Genomic DNA, 14,521 nt, shown 5'->3' on the forward strand with positions numbered 1-14,521 from the left:
AATTGCAAAGATAGACTTTATGTAGGCATTGAAAATTGGGGTTACCTTGTTTTAATTTGTTGGTTTAGCCCCTCCCTCCTCCACCCCCACCCACATTCAATTAGCTCAATTAGCTACTCTACTTTCACAATGCTTCCGATGCATATGCTATCAATATCTACATAAAGATTTTTATCTAATTTCTACATGTATTGATGCTAATATTAAAAGGTGTTGTATTTATAAAATACACTTGGGATAATGTGTAGCGCCGTCGAGCGGTAAACGGCACACAATATTTTAATCCAGTGGAATTAAGTTAATAATTAATCCATGCTTCCTCAATAAAGTGTTGCTCCAGTGAAAGCACCTGGTTATCGTTTTACAATTTATTTACATGATCTCAAATTTTAATAGTCCAACAGAATGCACAAAATGAAATATCCTCGAACAGCACTGACCAAATTAAATAAACTCTATCTCTACATCTGTATCTATTATACTTCTCCTATGCATCTACTGTTCTATTCTACCCAGAAACTTTTACTCCCCTATATATATAAAAAGTAGGTTGCTCACGAAGAGCAACGCTCTTAACTGGGTCAGTTACATAAGTTACACAGCGGCTGCTCACAAGGAGCAACGGGTATCTGTACTATAAATAAACATAATATAACTGAGGGGTTCTAAATGAAATAATTAAGACTAATTACAAATAATTAAAATAATATAAAAGTAAATCACGAATTTACAAATGCATTTTAGTTACACTGCAAAATTTAATTGTACGGAGCGAAATGCATTAGTGACGAACTCGCTATATCTACTTGCATATTCGACGAAGACCTTTCTGTACTAATTAAAAAAAATGCTACCCACTTTCAGACAGTGTTAGTGCTTTGTAATGCAGGATTATATAAATGTGATGAAAGTTATTTCTTGTTTGGAAATATTTGACAAACCACTGGACAGATCTTTCTGTCAAGGTATGTATAAAAGCGATAATACAACAAGTGCGAATTTCCTCGAATAATAGCAGACGACGTTTACATGGTGTAAACAGTAAAGGTGTCCTGACACCAATCAGTTATTATTTAGGTATGAAACGATACAAATTGATGTATTTGCCTCGTAATTATAGCTGTCTTGAGTAGGTATTCTCTTTAAAATATTTTCTGTAAAACTAAGATCTAATGTTCAGCTTAACGAGCATCTAGGTGTCTGCAGTCATTCTATCCATCTGACCTGTGGTGCTAATCCTTTCCTATTCTATGTGTTTACAGTTACTGCATCCTCCACTTGAATTTTCAGCAAAGAATAATCCCAGCTGACTTGTGTGTTCCTTACTTTTTGCGACTAAAGCGTTTGTTTAGTTTTGATACTGTTACATGTCGATATTTCTCCACTTCTCCACATACGGTTGTATTATATAATGTAACGTTAAAACGTCTCACTATTTACTTATTTGATATTTACCATGGTAGCCATTGTTTTTGGTTGACAACTGGACAAGTGTAATGCATTGTGGGATACTAACCAGTGGTTAAATCACTTAACCTGTGGTTAGTTAACCAGAGGCTAATTTTATTTTGAGCAACAAATATTTGACCAGTGGTTACTTACCCAGTGGATACAGAATTTAACCAACGGCTAACTTATCCAGTGGTCAAATTTAACCAGTGATTTGAGCAACTCAATCCTGATTTTCTTGCATCCTAACCAATTTATGATTATTGAACAATATTTGACGGGCGTATCATGCTGTGGCGGGGCACTTTATTCACCAAACTTACACACAAGGATCAGGATATGTTGAAGATTAAAATTTGCACGGGGAATTACCCTGGGGCAAAGGGCGTGGTCTCAAGGTCACTTCAAGGCTGACCTAAATTTACAATTGATAAAAACATGTATATTTTGCTTACTATAAGGACTAGGATCATCAAATCTTGTTTGTTGATGCATCTTAGAACTTCACATCATGTTAACTCAAAAGTAGGTCACTGTGACCTACTTTTTAAATTTTGTGATCATTTGTTTTCAAATTGATTAGAAGGCATATTTTGGACACTTTTAGGCCTATGATCATCAAACTTTGTCAGTTGATGCATCTCGAGTCCCTGAACAACGTCAACTTAAAAGTAGGTCACCATGACCTACTTTTTGAACTTTATGACTAATCCTTTTAAAAACATTCTATCCTATTATTTCAGACACTGGGAGGTTTAGAACCATCAAATCTTGTAATTTGATGTGTCTTTGGACCTTAAAACATATTTATGAAAAGGTAGGTCACTGTGACGTACTTTTTGAATTTTGTTGGCATTTGTTTTCAAATTGTTTGAAATGCATATTTTGATTACCTTCAGAACTACGATCATCAAACTTGGTCAGTAGTTGCATTTTGGGTCTTTAAAAATGTCGGCCAAAATGTAGGTAACGATGACCTACTTTCAACATTTTATGGCTAAATTTAAGTATGTTAGGTATTTATTGGCTTAGAATCATCAAACCTTGTGAGTCAATGCATCAGAGCTCTAGATAAGGTGCATATTTGCAGAAATACGCATTAAATTTTACAAAATACGCATTGAAAATTAAAATATAGCGTACAATTACGCATTAGCAATCATAGATACGCATTACACCATGAAAGTACTGCATACAACAAAGTGAAGAATACAGGTACGACTTACTTAATGATACCAATTGAGGTTAACTCATTGTTTGATTTTTCTCAAAACGAAGTATAAAGAAGTGACGAAAAATATTCTTGTAATTTCGGGAGGAAGAATCGGAGATTTAGATTAAAATCTATTTCTATGTAGAAAGACTAGGCATATATATAACTTTTTTTTATTATGGGTTCATAGCCAATTTTTCATCTCTCTCAACTTGCCAATCTAATTAAAATTAGATGTTAGATCCGCTCGCATACTCGCTACACTAACATCGTTGTCTGCGCCAATGCTGCTTAAAGATGAAGCCCAATTTTTAAAGTACACATACAGTATATTGCTTATTTAAAATATAAATATTCACACATACAGTATATTGCTTATTTCAAATATAAATATTTCATTTATGGACAAGAAATAACTTAAAATCATTAGGGTTCTCTAAGTTTCTTTAGAGTTCTCGGGTTCTCTGTTTAGTTGTACCTGTACTGTAGTGAGAAGGTACATAGTAATTAAAACTAAAAATCTCTGAAAGAAGCAGAATGTCATGAGCCTGCACTGGACAGAGCCACCAAGAGGGATGTTGCTATCCAATATGTGAAGAGAAAAGAAAATACCCTGCTACCATTGACTATGTTTATTAAATAATGTTTCCTTCTTCATTTTTTACTGAGTACAACAATAAGATACATTGTTCTTTGTATGTATATGTGACAGTGCAGTGTTTCAGTTGCTGAATATTTGGCTGCTGGTGTAATATAAATTGTATTGGTGATCAGGTATAAGTATCAAATTTCAATCATAATGTTCGATTTTTATGTTCAAGTAAAATGAAAAATAAAATAACCCAAATATAGAACTATCTATTATAAATTGATAAAATCGATATCTTTTGACTGAAAATTGCTTTGAAATGGACAAGATATACATGTATATTTAATACCATAAAAGTTATATAAGTCTTAGGAACATATGCAAGGTACCTTACCTACTGATAATTTTTTAAGATATTTTAAATTTTTTACTTATAATGCCATTACATGTTCTTAGACAAAAAATCAGCATGTGTTACCAGGGGTATTGAAAAGATATCAAATTATGAAAATTTTTGCATTATTCAAAGAAAAATGTACAAAAATTACAAAACATAAATTCTAGATTTTTTTTTCATCAAAATTTGTTTTAAAAGACGTGTACTAATCCATATATAGACATTAAAAGTATTGCACATAGGTCCTTCATTTAGTGGAACTCTTCAACTCCAGGGTCAAGAACCCTATATAGTTCAAACTACGTTGCGTGTGACCTTAAAAAGCCAAATGTATTTTTAGCTCTTATGAGCCAAAGGCTCATAGAGTTAATGTTATGGCCATTTATGCAGTGTGTGTCTTGCGGTGTGTGTAACCTTTTTAGCTCACCTAAGCCCAAGGCTCAAGTGAGCTTTTCTGATCAAAATTTGTCCATTGTCTGTTGTTTTCGTCAACGTCATTGTAAACTTTTCACATTTTCGACTTCTTCTTAAGAACCACTGGGCCAATTTCAACCAAACTTGAAATAAAGTATCCTTAGGTGAAGGGGATTCAAGTTTGTTCAAATGAAGGGCCACGCCCTTATTCAAGGGTCATGGTGACCGACTTTTTAAATATCTCAGGTAGTTATTGGCTTAGAATCATCAAACTTTGTCAGTTGATGCATCTTGGGTTTTCGGAAAACGTCGACCAAAAAGTAGGTCACCATGACCTACTTTTGACATTTTATGGCTAAATTTAAGTATCTCTTAGGTACTTATTGGCCTAGAATTGTTAAACTTTGTCAGTTGAGGCATCTTGGTTTTTCGGAGAATGTCCATCAAGAATTAGGTCACATTGATCTTCTTTCGAATATCTCAGGTAATTTATAAGCTTAGAATCATCAAACTTTGTCAGTTTATGCATCTTAGGTTTTCGGAGAACATCGTCCAAAAAGTATGTCACAGTGACCTACTTGTGACAATTTATGGCTATATCTAAGTATCTTGGATACTTATTGGCTTAGAATCATCATTCTTAAGTGTCAGTTGATGCATCTTGGGTTCTCGGAGAATGTCGACAAAAAAGTATGTCACATTGACATACTTTTGAATATCTCAGGTACATGTGACATTTTAAGGCTCTACGTAAGTGTCTTTGGTAATTATTGGCTTAGAATCATTAAAACTTTGTTCGTTGATGCATGCATCTTGGGTTTTCAGAGAATGTCGAACAAAAAGTAGGTCATGGTGACCTTTTGAATATCTCAGGTACTTATTGGCTTAGAATCATCAATCTTTGTTAATAAACACATCTTGATTTCTCAGAAAATTTCAGGTCACAGTGACCTACATATCCTTATGGTATTTTATAGATACATGTATATTGAATTACTGTATAGAGGGAAAATAACTCGCGGTGTTTATATTTGCTATATTAACGGTGTTCATAAATCCGTGAATTCAAGAAACAGTGAATAAATTTTCAATAATCTCAATGTTTTATTTGAAAATTTGAGAATAAACTGCGATAGGTTTATATACATGTACGTGCAGTACATGGTCATTTCAGTAATTACGAGTAGTACTTGTCATTCAACTATTTTAATTATCACGCTTTACTTTAATTCTAATCAGCAGATAATAACCTGTATTTGTTAAAAAGCTGTTTTAATAGTCAATGCTACATGTTTCATCAATCAAAACACGTGGGCCATGGTTTTAATTACCCGTGCGTAACTAATGTTACCAAGTTACCTGCATTAACACACATTTTAAGAGCCATTCTCTGTAATGACTTGAATTTTTATATAGGAGCTGTGGCACGCATACCCATACCGAAATAAGTTATAACTAAGTTATAACTAAAGTATAACTTAGTTATAACTAGGCTTTTAGGTACAAAAAAGTTATAACTAAAATGTAACTTTTTTGGACTTTGTTTTTTCCAAGTATAACTAAAATGTAACTTTTTGGACTTTGCCATTTTCACCTATAACTAAAATGTAACTTTTTGGGACTTAGTTTTTTCCAAGTATAACTAAAATGTAACTTTTTGAACTTTGCTATTTTCAGCTATAACTAAAATGTAACTTTTTTGGACTTTGTCATTTTCATGTATAACTAAAATGTAACTTTTTGGACTTTGCCATTTTCGCCTATAACTAAAATGTAACTTTTCTGGACTTTGTCATTTTCATGTATCACTAAAATGTGACTTTTTGGACTTTGCCATTTTCGCCTATAACTAAAATGTAACTTTTCTGGACTTTGTCATTTTCATGTATAACTAAAATGTAACTTTTCTGGACTTAGCCATTTTGATGCATATAACCAGTATAAATGTACAAGTTTTTTGCATTTTCTTTCTCAAAATTAACAAGCCGTTCATCAGAAAATGCACTGGGAAGGTAGAAATTCTGGAAGTGTATCTTATTAAAAATAATAAATGCAGTGATTGTATAAAAACATGGCAAAATATATTTTGGGTGCATATATTTTTTATATTCTGCATTTCATGAATGAACCTGAGAATGTTAAAAATTTACCATATGCCAATCACTTACAACTACACTGTGGGTACTTACTAAGGTCAGACGATACCATTCCCCAAATTTCTGTTTGTACATCTTCATAATGTATTAATTTATACCTAATTTTTATCACTCTCTGATTTCTAAACCTGTTTCTTATTGTTTTTAAAAACTTGAAACTCTAAAAATGTGATTATGTTAATTTCAAGTAATCCGACTGACCGACCCATTCAAATTTAGTGGCCTATCCCCAGGTCAATTTTCTTTTCTCTGACAAATGGCTAAACTGGGTTTGATCAATCAGCTGATTTCATTTCTTAAAAGAAAAAATTAGGTTGTAGCTTAAATTGAGACATAAAATATGTCAACCTAGTATTTTACCTTAAATATAAAGAGTAATCATTATTGTAACAACAATTTCCCCTACAACTTTCTGAAGTTTGTTTTCTGCCGCTAGGCAGTCATTTGGATGCCATGTTGGGTTCCACTGTAAATATAACAACTTGTATATTCAGTCCAGGGATGTTTGGCCATTGATAAGCTAAAAAAAAAAAAAAAAAAAGAATTCCCAACCAAACAATCCTTGATTTTGGGGGGAAAGTTACAGAATACAACCTTTTTTTTTAAGCCTAAGAAATGCCATCATTTGGTATCTCGCACAAATGCCTGGTAATTAAGGTACCTCAATTTTCTTGTGAGTAAACATATTAAAGAAGTATTTGTTCCATGACAAAGTCTTGGAAAAAATTAAATATTCTTGAGGAATGTCTTCTCTGTCCTTAACAAATAAACTGAAAACGTGCTCAAGAAATGACATTTTTTTAATCAATCCCAATCAACATACACTTGTGTTCAAATGAAGGCTTTAAAAGCACAAATACATGTCACATTCATTTATCAATTTAGAAATAAAAATGCATCCAGTCTATCAAAAACATGATATAAACATTATAAAAATTGTTTATAAATCATTAGATAATGGTATGTAAAGATGTTTCGACCAAGTGATCTTGCATGGTGACTTCAATAAGACCATTAAATGTTTGTGTGCACTGCAGAGTTCACATTTCACTCGCGTTCGACTCTGTTGGGAACTGTGGAAACAAAACTACGATCGTCACTCAAAGTTACACAGACGCACACATCCAAAATGTCCTGAACGAGGATTGCTTGCAGGTGTGAAGGTGGTTTCAATTGAACCATGTGAGTGGATGACGAACTGCGATGATGGTCAGTTACAGCATCGTCTCTGTCCATAATCCTTACCACAGCCACGAACAAATCACCACAGCCATCAATATTTACTTTAACGAAAGTCTCAGCCCTTCCAAACGATGCTTCTTTAAAACGAACAATTGCATTGTTTCTTCTAGTGGTTGACTTATATTCAAGGCATTGCACAACCTGTTGATGTACTAGCAGTCTTTTAAAGAAGCACACAGATCTGTAGTGTCCTACTAAAGCCAAAAGTGCTTCTCGCTCCTCCAATTTTAACTCCCTGTAACTGTACGCACCAATAACAGAAACTTTATCCGAAATTATTTCACTTGTGCAGTGTCCTTTCCTTTCCATCATTTTCTTGAACAGTTCTTGTTCACTGCTGCCGAACTTCAGAGCCTGTGCTAAGGTTGGTAGTTGTTGATGGACACTGACAGCAAATGCAATCTGTGTTTCGATGTGTTGTGTACCATGGAACAGGCGTCTCAATTGTCCATTAAAGTCCTCAAAATAAAAACATGATGAGCACCACAGCGGTCCAAGGTCTTCAACTTTTTCTGTCAAGTGCAGCAGTAGGTGAACATTTGATGTCAACTGGCGATCACTGTACAAGACAGGAATGTTAATAACAAATTCCATAAGCATCCGTTTACAGTGCAGAAGGTCCTGTGTAGAGATCTTTTCTTGTAGCAGCAAGAAGATGGAATAAACTAACAGAGAAAAATGGTGATACTGGTCCTCTGGTAACAATCCAAATAAGCATGGTAGGCTGTAGTAGAGTAGAAAATTTTTCAATTCAGCTGCTTTATAATGGGCAACATCTGCTAGAGTTCTTGGAAGTCTTGTAATGAAGCTTGGAGGTTTAATGGAGAGGAGACGCCGGTCCACTTCTGGCAGTTTGGACGAAATGTTGTAAATTTCGTTTTTGTGAGACTTGTCAAACCAAAGTGTCAATAACATCTTGACACAACCAAGAAGGACGCAATGCATATAATCCACCGCCACTCCACGAACAATGTCAAAATTCGGCACATAAGAAAACCAAGTCAATCCTTTAACACCATTCACAGAGTTCCTCAGGCGTTCTGCTTCTTCTCCATCTCTTGTGTGGGATGAGTGGGTACGCAGCAACGAGTGTCCATCTGGACTGTCCATAGCAAATGGATAGACAAGAGTATGGCCCCGTTCACTCGTCTGCACAGTTTCACCACGGACATAGCAATAAGGACAACCATGGAAGCCGTTAAATTGAACCATGTTCATGAAGAGACATCTTGCTGGGGAGTCAAAAACGCCATTGAGTAGGATGCCCCTTATCTTCTGTTCGTTAACTTCCAGTCCTAAAAAGTTGAATAATATTTTGAGATACTTCACATAATAGCAAAAGAATTGGTATTCAAAACATGCAATCAGGCAGTGAAAAAAAATTATTTTAAACAAATTGCAGGCTAAAATAAAGTTTGAATACTTATGTTAATTGAAAATGATGAATTACAGACTTTCCAAGTGTCAATAATTATATGATTTTTCATATTCATATTTCTTTTATCAATCATTTAAAATAAATTTCATTACAAAAAAATAGGAATGAATCCCTATAATATACCTTCATGGTAAATCTCGTGTAAACTCTCTGCAAAGGGTTTCAGGAACGTAGAGAAGTCTGGCTTAGAATACCCAAACCACATTCCAGCAAAAATTCTGTTGCTCCGGGTAAACCTGAAATAAATATATTCATGAATTTCATGTATTATAATATTTAACAAAATATGTGTATGTATTGTCCTTTGTGTCTAATGACCACATATCATGTTTAGCAAGACCATATTTAACTTCATGTTTATTTTTTGCTTCACTGAGAAAAGTAATTGAAAAATATCATAAATCAATCAAATCACTAGTCCTGTTAAAACATACAAATTTACTTATTCTAATATGCAATGTTAATGAAGTAAATAGTAAAATCATACATTAAAGGAGACATTGTCAATTCAATGGGTCAAAGCCAGTTGAGCCGGGTTCATCCGGACATTTGAGCATGAGTATAAATATTATGGCCTCAGCAAAATTTTTAATTAAATAATTATAAGAAATATCTACTATGAATTAATTTAAGTACTATAATATACAAAAGCTATTATACTAAATTGATGGCTTAAAAATGTTGATGGTATTTTGCCTTGCTTTTCACTAAGAATTACCGTATACAATTGGACAAACTAGAAATTTTTTTCTTAGGTTGTTCTTTTTTTTCAAGGACTGAAATTTGGATTTTACAGATATTTTAACAAGACCCATTTGGTCTAATTCACCTACGTTTCATAAATATGACAGTGTTTTCCCTTTTTTTCAAAGTAAAAGGTTAGTGATCAGTTGTAACAGGCTTTGGGCTGAGATTTTTGAACAGAATCTCTGTGGATCTTGTAACTAATTTCTTTTTCAAAGAGGCATTTTTGTGAATTTAAGCAGTCAATTTGGTCGTTAGCTGGTTCTTAGGAAAAAGTTGTATGACCAGACTATTGATTCCCTAGACTGGTCAGTTGCACATGTCTTAGTGTCAAACCCTGCAAGTAGTATGAAGCTCCAAAACTTGTTTGGCTTACCTTAGATGTGGTGGGAGTTCGTTGATAATAAAGTATATCGGCCATATGCTGAATGTCGATGAATGGAATAAGGAAACACCATCAGTGTTGATCTGGAGGGAAATGTGGAGATCTCCAAGGTCCTGGGATGTACTTCCTTTGAAATACCCATCTTTCCTAAATCTTTCTTGGTAGAGCTTTCCATCCATAATGTCGCTAATCATCCCATCATCCTTCTTTGACTGGGAGGCTTTGTATTCCCAAATTTGTTGCAGAAGTGTTCCATCTAAAATAAGAAATTACATTTGAGCTTTTAACGAACATAACTATTGGAAAAGATACAAAATGTGCAATACCAAAGAATTAATTAACTTAAAAAAAAAAAAAAAAACTATAGCCAACTTTTCAAAAGCTTCAATTTTTTAAAAGAAATTTTAAATAATTCCAGCAAATTAACCCATTCATTCATATATTGAGAGTGTATTTGCTATTGGTTATTTTCTATTGAGAAATTGTAACAATTGAACAATTCATTACCTGCAAATAATGAAGAAAGTTGGGATATGATCGGAATCACCAGAAAGTAGGCATTGGAATGCTTCTTTGTCGTTGTTTGGCAATTACGGCAGAATTCCTGTTTAACTGTCCCATGGTATAGTAAACACTGTTCACAGTAGTAATGGAACTGAAGAGGGGCCTTAAAGTTCCTGAAAAGGTCCATGAAAGTTTTTATGCTTTTCATGCACAAGTTTGGTGTGAGACAGTGAAGGTCCAAAAGCACTAGAAGGTCCGCCAAGGCCTCTCCTGTTAACGAATGCCGCATTGCAAATGAGATAACTAGAACCATGCTAGCTGCCAGAGTAATTGTTGCACCAGCGTACAATGGTTTGTCAGCTTCAACTGAAAAAGGCATATTGAATATATTAGTTTTACCTAATTGATTTCTTGCTCACCTGACATTTATAAACAACTTCTGCACACATGCAAACTAACATTATTCAGTGCTTTTCCTACATTTTAGACAAGAGGCCCATGGGCCACAATGCTCACCTGAGAAGCTTCGACCATTCTTTTCTTTCCCGTTTTTCCCCTTTGTAATTCATATTGTGACCCTACCCTACCCCACTGATATAATTTAGACAATTTGAAATGTACACTACCACAGGATGCTTGTATTCCCCATTGTAAAACTTTGATTCCCCATGGTGGCCCAGCCCTACCTCTGGGGGTCATGATTTGAACAATTTAGAATCTACACTACCCCAGGATGCTTCCACATAGGTTTCAGCTCTTTTGGCCCAGTGGTTCTTGAGAAGATTTTCGAAGATTTTTCCTATATATTTCTATGTAAAACTTTGACCCCCATAGCGGCCCCGCCCTACCCTGGGGTCATGATTTGAACAATTTAGAATCTACACTACCCCAGGATTCTTCCACATAAGTTTCAGCTATTCTCAGTGGATCTTGAGAAGATTTTTTTAATGACACCACCTTTGTCTTATCTTGATTATCTCCCCTTGTGATGGGACTTGGCCCTTCATGTAAACAATTTAAATACCCCTTCACCAAAGGATACTTTGTACCAAGTTTGGTTAAAATTGGCCCTGTGGTTCTTGAGAAGAAGTCGAAAATGTGAAAAGTTTACAGACGGACAGACAGGCGGACGGACGACAGAAAAAATGTGATCAGAAAAGCTCACTTGAGCTAAAAAAAGGCTTGGGCCTTTCCAGTTGATTGCTACATTATAACATCAAAATGCCTTTACACACAGCTAGTCTACATCTTTAACTTTCTTTTTATTATACCCCAGCGGGAGAGTATCTTATATAGCAATTGTTAATTCCATCCGTCTGTTACGCTTTGGGGTACCCATCTCTTATCCGCAACTCCTCTTTTACCAGAGCAAAACATGGACACTGCCATTTTATTCATATGGGAGGCGGGGGTATCATTTAGTGGACTCATTGCTCACAGTACCTCTAGTTTATGATCTGAAGTTGCCATTTAATGTGACCACAGTCTTCACGAAAACTTTTCAAACTAACTGGCCAGTCGGACCATTGAATTTTCAAAATATACTAGCCCACCAAAATTTTTACTGGTCCCTTTCATAAAAAAATAAAATAAATACATTTTCATAACTGTAAATTTATACATGTTTACATACTTCAACTTTTGAAATGCAGCCATTTTTCGCCCTTTGTTGCGTTTTGGTAAGTTGTTTGTTGGAACTTTGCACATTTTACATACTAGTTAATAATTACTAGCTACTTCCGGTTGTTACATAATACATCCATGTTATAATAGGGTTATAATAATAGGATTCAACAACACGAGCTTCTTTTTTTTATTTCATATATTTATGAAATTTAAGCAAGTAAGTCAGTTGAAATAAATTTTGACTGTATGATTTATATGATCAACAAGCCCATTGGACTTCTTGAATTTCAGTGACCCGAACTCAAAATTCACTGGACTCGGTCTTCGGACCAGTGAGTTTTTGTGAAGACTGTGACCATCCTATATATTTTAGTTTTTGGCCAGTATAATGCATGCAAACAGTGATCATAATCATGATAATCATAATGACAAATAAGTAACACATACCGGTATCTGAATCACCATTCCTGTCAATATCGTCTTTCACGTCTTCAAATTCATTGTTGAATACATCAAACTCTTCATCTGGGTCTGGCTCATGTGGATTTGCCCATTCTGACAGCTCAGGAACATCAGGGACATCTTGAAACATCTAAAAACAATACAAATACTATAAAAATTTATGGTTCATAAAAGTATAAGTCAACTGTTTTTTTTGTAATATGCAAAATACATGATTCTAAGATTTCCATGATTTTTCAATTTTTAAAAAAATATTTGCTTATCCATCCCCTGTGCTGTAAGCATTAATCATAACAAATATTACATAGCTGCATTTCTATACTATTTGTGTTAGACTTTGTCAAATGGCCTTCTAATTTAATTTTCATTCATTTGATGTAAGAAAAAAAAGGATGATTGTTCTAAAAAGATGACCAATTTGTACAAAATTTGCAGCCCCAAAACTTGTAACATCAGGTGGATTGATAAGTATTTGACGCAAGTCACTGTGATGTACGCAACCCATTTTATACGATATAAAGTAAATTTTTAATCCAATCAAATACTGCGTTACAACCAGAATTAAATTTTAATGATTTCAAACTTTTTTTTTTTTTTTACATGTGATACCAAGCAATTCGCCCCAGTCCCAATTGAAAAAAAATGCCTGTATTTTCCTGAAATGAAGACAAAATATGGCAGACAACTAACTTTGATTTCTGCTTCAATTTTGAAAATGTTGAATTTATTGCTGTTATAAAAGATTGTCTTATGTGTAGGTTTAAAAACAAATAATGAAAAAAAAATATTGTTTTGTGTCACTAAAGGCCTGTACAGCAGAGCGAACGTACGCGAGCGCTCACCAAAATTCCTTATACCGTCAATAGTAATTTTGGTGAGCGCTTGCGAACGTTTGCTCTGCTGAACAAGGCTTAGGTAATGTTCAAAGCTTGTACCTTCTATTTAACGACTTATTAAGTTATTTCCACTTTTTATTTCAAGAGCAAGAATTTTTTACGTAGGGTGCCATGATAAGTTAGGTAGCACCAAGTCAAAAGTATCTCTCTGTTGGTGATTCTCTCCATAGTAACCTCTAGCATGCTGGTGTAATGAATAAAGTACGCCTGTTGTATTTTTTTCTTGTCATCAGTAGTAACACGTTTTTACCTGATTAACTGATTTCTTGACATGTTCTCTCATTTTTTTGTAAAATGATGTGCTATAAATAGAGCCATGAGTAGGAAATAAAATCGTTCTTGTCACAGAGTTGACACTAGGAACGTTTGAAAACTTCGACAATGAACAACAGAAAACAATACATAAAACGATCTAAAAAAGGTGAAGACTTTTTTATATTTGAAAAAAAAGTACATAAATTGTAGCGAACACTAACCTTGTTGAATGATTTCTCATGAAAAGCATCGATGATGGCGCCGGGGTCATCACACCAATTGTCGACATCTTCCGGGGTACCATCTTTCGACGCAGAGTTGTCTGATTCTCGTTGCATTCGCCAAAGTGATACATTGGGAGTTGGAATAGACTTATCAGCAAGGTAAACCTGGTAGCGACCACGCTTTCGAGGGTACATTATTACTGCATGACTTTGTTTACTTCTCTTTTTAAAATGGCGCCTTCTTCTTCGCCTTCGTTATTTACATCCGGGCAACAGCGGAAGTGTGCCAATCGGGTATTTTCGGTTGGAAAAAAAACTTACGTATGGCTCTCGCTGATCAATTTTAAATTAAGTAATGGATAACATTGAACTTACAAACACGTTTGACAATACAGTCTTTAGTTATTTATTTTTTTTTCAAAAAATTGTATTGGACTCGGGTGTTTCCGTAATTAGATTCTAATCGCTGATTGGTTCAATTTGAAACTGGCTCGTATAGCGATTTTCATTGGCCCCGCTCTTTATTT

General features: G+C 34.4%; 2 protein-coding genes and 1 long non-coding RNA gene across 3 annotated transcripts in view; 1 reads left to right on the forward strand and 2 right to left on the reverse strand.

The window, feature by feature from the left end:
• Positions 1-14,521, forward strand: part of LOC134249398 (splicing factor, suppressor of white-apricot homolog) — a 43,157-nt gene that overhangs the window by 3,797 nt on the left and 24,839 nt on the right. The window lies entirely within an intron of this gene.
• The window catches only part of LOC134249399 (uncharacterized), a 36,454-nt gene that overhangs the window by 298 nt on the left and 21,635 nt on the right, over positions 1-14,521 (reverse strand). The window contains exon 2 of the long non-coding RNA XR_009988267.1: positions 1,225-1,678. This is a non-coding gene — a long non-coding RNA (uncharacterized LOC134249399). The remainder of the gene's footprint in view (positions 1-1,224; positions 1,679-14,521) is intronic.
• LOC134249394 (uncharacterized) lies at positions 6,848-14,275 on the reverse strand. Its single transcript, XM_062731759.1, has 6 exons — positions 13,992-14,275; positions 12,605-12,749; positions 10,535-10,897; positions 10,019-10,283; positions 9,022-9,134; positions 6,848-8,755 (listed from the first exon to the last, which is right to left on the reverse strand). Exons 1-6 carry the CDS (start codon positions 14,187-14,189, stop codon positions 7,266-7,268), a joined length of 2,574 nt encoding a protein of 857 aa, XP_062587743.1. The 5' UTR covers positions 14,190-14,275; the 3' UTR covers positions 6,848-7,265.

Source organism: Saccostrea cucullata, unplaced genomic scaffold (genome assembly GCF_032062105.1).
Source record: "Saccostrea cucullata isolate Sc308-1 unplaced genomic scaffold, CSIRO_AGI_Scuc_v1 ctg1138, whole genome shotgun sequence".
Taxonomy (NCBI): domain Eukaryota; kingdom Metazoa; phylum Mollusca; class Bivalvia; order Ostreida; family Ostreidae; genus Saccostrea; species Saccostrea cuccullata.